General features: G+C 34.2%; 1 protein-coding gene across 1 annotated transcript; it reads right to left on the bottom strand.

Moving 5' to 3' along the window:
- Positions 1 to 654: 654 nt before the first annotated feature.
- On the bottom strand, positions 655 to 1,428 carry LOC132048880 (uncharacterized). Its single transcript, XM_059439564.1, has one exon. It carries the CDS (start codon positions 1,426 to 1,428, stop codon positions 655 to 657), a length of 774 nt encoding a protein of 257 aa, XP_059295547.1.
- Between the last annotated feature and the right edge of the window lie 4,426 nt (positions 1,429 to 5,854).

Below are 5,854 nucleotides of genomic sequence, written 5' to 3'. Positions count from 1 at the left end.
GCGGGGCCCTGTCCCGTCTTTATGATGTTACATACTCTTTTTAGAGGCTTGTAGACAGTTGTGTATAGCTAGATGTCTCTTAGCCTTGTCGGCTCATATTTTGTTTATCATTTTGTTAGCCTCGTCGGCTTGTGTATATGTATATGGGCATAGTTGATGGTGTTGATATAAAAGTGTTCTTGCCCGATAAGAGTTGCATTATTGATGCACATGAATTGTGAGTTTGTCTTGTGGCTCACCTAGTTATTTTTGTGAAAGTATGATGAGAAGTGCCCGGGTGGGTTAACTCCGGGTGCCCGTCATGGCCCTCAAGTTGGGTCATGACACTCATCTTGCCCCTCCTTTTTCATTTTATGCCCCTCCTTTCTTACTTTATATTACAGCACATGCTCTTATGCATTTGGTAAATTCACTAATATTTGAGCCTTTGTCAATGTTCAAAAAGACATTGCAGCTACTGACGCCACATGATCACGCAAATATGAAAGTGTGCTCTGCTTTATTTTTGGGTTCAAATGTAATGGAAGTTTTTCTTAAAGTAAGGTGTTTCATATATAGGCATCAAGTGGATGCATAATTACAAGAGAAAAAAAAAAAAAAAAGGGGGGGCTCACAGAGAGCACAAGCAAAAGTTGTTAGCTTCTTTACAATATGTCAAACTAGCACTAGCAAGCTAACAAAGTCCAAAAACTGTTCAGTGCTAAATACAGGGGTTAAATTAACCCAACTGAACAGAAGAAATAGACAACTAGCTTTAAGAGAGTGGTTTGGAGTTGAAATCCCGTCAAAACATCTACGGTTCCTTTCAGTCCATAAACCCCAAAAAATAACTCCAGGGATCATCACCCAGACTTTCTTGATGGACTTATCAACTCTCCATGAATTCCAGCTTGCATAAGCCTCTTTCACATTTTGTGGCATGATCCATTCTAAGCCAAAAATACAGCAGAACATATTCCGTAGGTCCTTTGCCACTGCACAGTGAAGGAGCGGGTGATTGATTGTCTCTGGGCTATTTTGACACATACAGCACTTATCTTCCAGTTCGAGGCCTTTTTTATTCAGATTATCTATTGTTAAACATGCTTCATGGGCGGCAATCCAACAAAAGCAGATGATCTTGGTAGGCATTTTGGTCTTCCAAATAAGTTTCCAGGGCCAAAGCTCAATGATCTGATTCTGGCAGCATATATGATGATAACAATCTTTTACAGTGAAAGAGTTATTTCTTCCCCATAACAATGTATCAGCACATGTGTCATTCGTCTTATATTTCTCCACATTAGCAAGTAGTTCAAGCAGACTCCCCATCTCCCAATCCTGCACATTTCTCCTGAGCACTACACTCCAGCTATTGCCACATCTATTCTGTGCAATTGTGGAGTTTTTGTCTCGAGCAATCTGAAACATGCTTGGGTAGACTTCCATGAGAGTTTTTCTTCTTAAACGTGGACTTCTCTAAAAGAAGCTTATTCTTGTGAATTAAATCGACTTATCTTTAGCATATACATCTCTAATAAAATTCTATTAAAATATCAAATTTAATAAACTTCATGTATTTGGAATAACATACTCCTTCCGTCCCAATTTATGTGATATAGTTTGACTAGGTACGGAGTTTAAGAAAGAACTAATACTTTTGAAACTTGTGGTCTAAAATAAGTTATAGATATTTGTGTGGCTAGAAATTATTTCATTAACGGTAAAAGGGGAAATTTCAATTTAAATTATTTCTAAATATAGAAGCGTATCATTCTTTTAGGGACAAACTAAAAACGAAAGTATATCTCATAAATTGGAACAAAGGAAGTAATATTTTCATGATAATATATGTTTTATTTGAGTTTTCGTTTTCGTGTATCGAAACATATTAGCTTTGTTAATAAAATTGTTTTATAAAGTTATTTTGAAACTAAATTTACGTAGTACTTCCAAACACCTCCTTCAGTTTATGGAATGAGAAAAGTAATTATGTAACTGCAAAGCATATCTAACGTAGATAACAGATAAACCAAAAAGGAAGGGAACTAAGTATAAAGATATACTATTACATTTATAATTATAGTTTACAATGTATCTAATTTTTTAGGAATAATTAATCTATTTAGAGTTTGACATCGTAAAAATTACTCCTATACAATTTTGTGTAAGTTATACCAGATTAATTTAATTTTCCTCTTGTGTATTATTATCGTTGGGCCCGCGCTGGCACGAGCATTATGTACCTAGTATCAGGGGCGTATCTAGCCTATTAAGTGGGGGTTCAATTGAACCCCTAACTTTTGACACAGAGCATAAATTTATGTGTAAGTAATTATTAAAATTGTAATATATAGTGGATATGAACTCATAACTTTTAAAATATAAAGGATTCAATACTAAAAATTAAACCCACAAGATTTAAATCCTGGATCCGCCTCTGCGTAGTATAGTCATAAAAAGATTAAATTAGCATTCTCTTACACGCTTCATCTATCAACTAGTATAGTCATAAAAAGATTAAATATAATTGAAATCATAAATTATGTGTAAAATATTTGACGGAAAGAATTTGATAAAACATTATAGGTTAAATAACATCAAGAGAGTGAGAAAATCAGTAGTTAGAAAGAGGAAAAAATTGATGATTTCTCTGAATCCCCAAAACACTCTTGGATATGTTGGATTTCATCACGTCCAATTACAAAATGCTACAAGACTGTTGGATTTCATCACATCTCAATTACAAAATACTGCAAAACCAGTCCACTCTCTGAAGTTTTAGGATGAGCAAGATGACATGCTAAGACTCTCCATTTTCTTCGTTTACTATAATTCGTTGTTACATTTATAACGTCTCTCATTGCCCTTATCTACACAACAATATTATATTTACTATACATTGAATTCACAAAAATGAATTAAAATTATCGTTGGACAATTGACGAATTAATAAACATCCATCATATGGATGGAAAAGAAAAAAATTTACAGCAATATTTGGAAGCCTGTATAGTCTTTTAAAGGCTATAGTAAAGATAGAAATTCAAGACATTATGTGTGTAGATTTTAGTGTTACTTAAGCTTATAATGAAGGATTTGTAATTCAAATTTCTTGAAAATCTTATATTTAGACATTTTTATTTAGACGAAGAATGAAGAGAAATGCCAAAAAAAAAAAAAAAAAAAAAGGGAAAAAAAAAGATAATTGTGTTTCTTGCTAAAGAAAGGCAGTTCATCACCTTCCTTATTCCCAGAATTTTTTTTATATATCTCCGCAATCTCGTAATAATTTTTCATTAACCCGCTCTTAGGAAGCAAAAATAAGATCACGTATTTGCTAGATTACGTATGAGTATATTTAACTAAAATATCGAATGAAGCTAATAATTTATAGATAATAAATTTAAATATACAAGTTACAACCAACAAACTCATCCGACCATATTGTGAATACTGTTTATATATCCGCACAACAAAGTGCAAAGTCTCATCATCATAATTTCCCCAACATCGAGACTACAAGTCTGAAAAAGTTACTTTGAGTCATAACTTGTATAATAGTTAATCACTTTGAAATGAAATTGAAACAGGAAGAAGCAATTCATATCAATATTCAAACTAACCAAAGACGAAATTTCTGTGAACAACTCTTTTGTCCGTCTCTCTATTCTCATATTGTCGCTAGCCTTTTTCTTTTCTTTGTTGTCCTGCGGGAAGTTTACCACAGATTTAGCGCCAACTTATCTAAATTTGTATTGCTGGAAATTACTCCAACTTGATTGAGAAAGAGTAAAAATACTCAAAAACTGGACAGAATATGCTATCCAAAGAGAGGAAATCAAGCTTATTTATGGAGAGGGAAATATGAAGAATGAGGCGGAATTAATCCTCCATTATCTCCACATTCAAATATATATTAAAATCATATTAATTTATTTCAGGTCACATAACCTTCCATTTCTTTCATTCTAATCATTCACCATTACTCATTCTATATTGGCCAAACCCATCGAGAGCCACCTGAGGTGGTCAAGATCTTTCACTTAGACACCTCAAGTACGCCTTGTTTCATTCAAACACCTGAACTTGACATAAAATGAGTTATTAGACACCTTCTGCTGACGTGGCAATGTGCGTGTATTTCACAATTTTTCTGTAGCGTGAAAGAGAAAATGATGTGTTTTTATTTTTTTATTTTTTTCTCCTTCATCTTCTAACTTACTCCTACCACTTTCTTCACCATATCCACCACATCTCTCAAAGCCACCAAATGGATTCGGCCATAAAAACCAGAAGGATTCTCAAGATTCTTGCAATTTCAGCTCAATTTTTTCCTCATCTACGTACTCGCACAAAAATCAACAAATTTCCATTCTTCTAATTGATACCCAATTGGGTTAAAGATTCAAAAATTGAGACAATCTTCACAATCTCTAGCTCCAAATTACCATGAGACAAGATATTCTTTTTTTCTAGGCCAAACCCATCGACAGACACCTGTGGTCGTCCACTTCTTTCACTTGAGCACCTAAAGTGACCCTTGTTCCATTTAGACACTTCAGGTGGGTCATTCCTATTCCACTTAGACACTTTTTGTACCGTTATCGGAGCAAAACCAACACCAAAGGGGGCGCCACCTCATTGCACATCCAACCAGCCCAAAAGCCCCAATTTTTAATGGTCAAAACTCCACGAATTTACAAATTAGTGCATTTACAATTAAAATGAGTTGGGACAATTTAATTGAGTTGGCACAATTTAAATGAGCTGGCACAATTTAATTGGTCACTTAATCCACGTAGGAGACGACTGGTGTTGGTTTTGCTCTGATAACGGTGCAAAAAGTGTTTAAGTGGAATAGGAATGACCCACCTGAAGTGTCTAAATGGAACAAGGGTCACTTTAGGTGCTCAAGTGAAAGAAGTGGACGACCACAGGTGTTTGTTGATGGGTTTGGCCTTTTTTCTAAGGATAATATTCAATTTGATGTTCTTATATGTCCAACCACAGAATATATTGTGATTAATGTGTTTGAATTCTTCAATTTCAATACTTTAATCTTAGCCGTTTGAGAAGAAAATGAGAGGTGGTGCTAGCAAATCTGCGAAGGGAAGAAGGTGATGGTGGTGGCGGATCTGAAAAAGAAAAGGGGAGGTGCTGGTGGTGGCACAGAAGGCTGAGCAAAAATTACCAGATAAAAAATTTCCGGCGAGAATCTCCATATTTTCCAGCCATAGCAGCAATGTCGAGTGGAGAAGAAAGAACGAGCAATTAATTTGAAAAGAAATAAATGAGAACAAAGAAGAAAGAAAAAATTAATGAGAAATATTTTCTTTTCTTTCTTTTTTGTTTTTTAACTAACTAAATAGTTTAAAATATTGTTTCTACTCATATTTTATTTTTAATAATTATTTTGAATAGATATGCCACATGTCTTTGTTTAATTTGTTACCTTGCCACGTCATCGGCCAGTGTGATACCCTTACTTTACATATTTGGCTGATTATACAAAAAGTGTCTAATTGAACAAATTTCAGGTAGTGTAAGTGCTCAATAGAAACACCCCTAAGTTAAGGTGTCTAAGTGAAAAATCTTGACCACCTCAGGAGGCTCCCGATGGGTTTGGCCTTCTATATTAATCAGCCGTTATAGCCATTGTTGATACTCTTAATTGCTTCACAAGTATTTAATTAAGAGACATGACTTTTGAGATCAGAGAGTTAAAGAAATGATATTTTAGTTTCCTAAGATATTATATTTTACATAATTAAGAGAGTTATGACTTTTGACGTTTTTGAACATCGCACATAAATGAGAAAATAATAGAGAAAATGTCAAGAAAAAGGAGAAAAAAGACAGGATCTTTGGCCAA

The sequence above is a fragment of the Lycium ferocissimum genome, chromosome 3 (assembly GCF_029784015.1).
Source record: "Lycium ferocissimum isolate CSIRO_LF1 chromosome 3, AGI_CSIRO_Lferr_CH_V1, whole genome shotgun sequence".
Taxonomy (NCBI): domain Eukaryota; kingdom Viridiplantae; phylum Streptophyta; class Magnoliopsida; order Solanales; family Solanaceae; genus Lycium; species Lycium ferocissimum.
This window is presented reverse-complemented; position numbering and strand designations above follow the sequence as displayed.

Coding starts and splice junctions, on each gene's coding strand:
- LOC132048880 (XM_059439564.1), bottom strand. CDS start 1,428: ATGGAAGTCTACCCAAGCATGTTTCAGATTGCTCGAGACAAAAACTCC.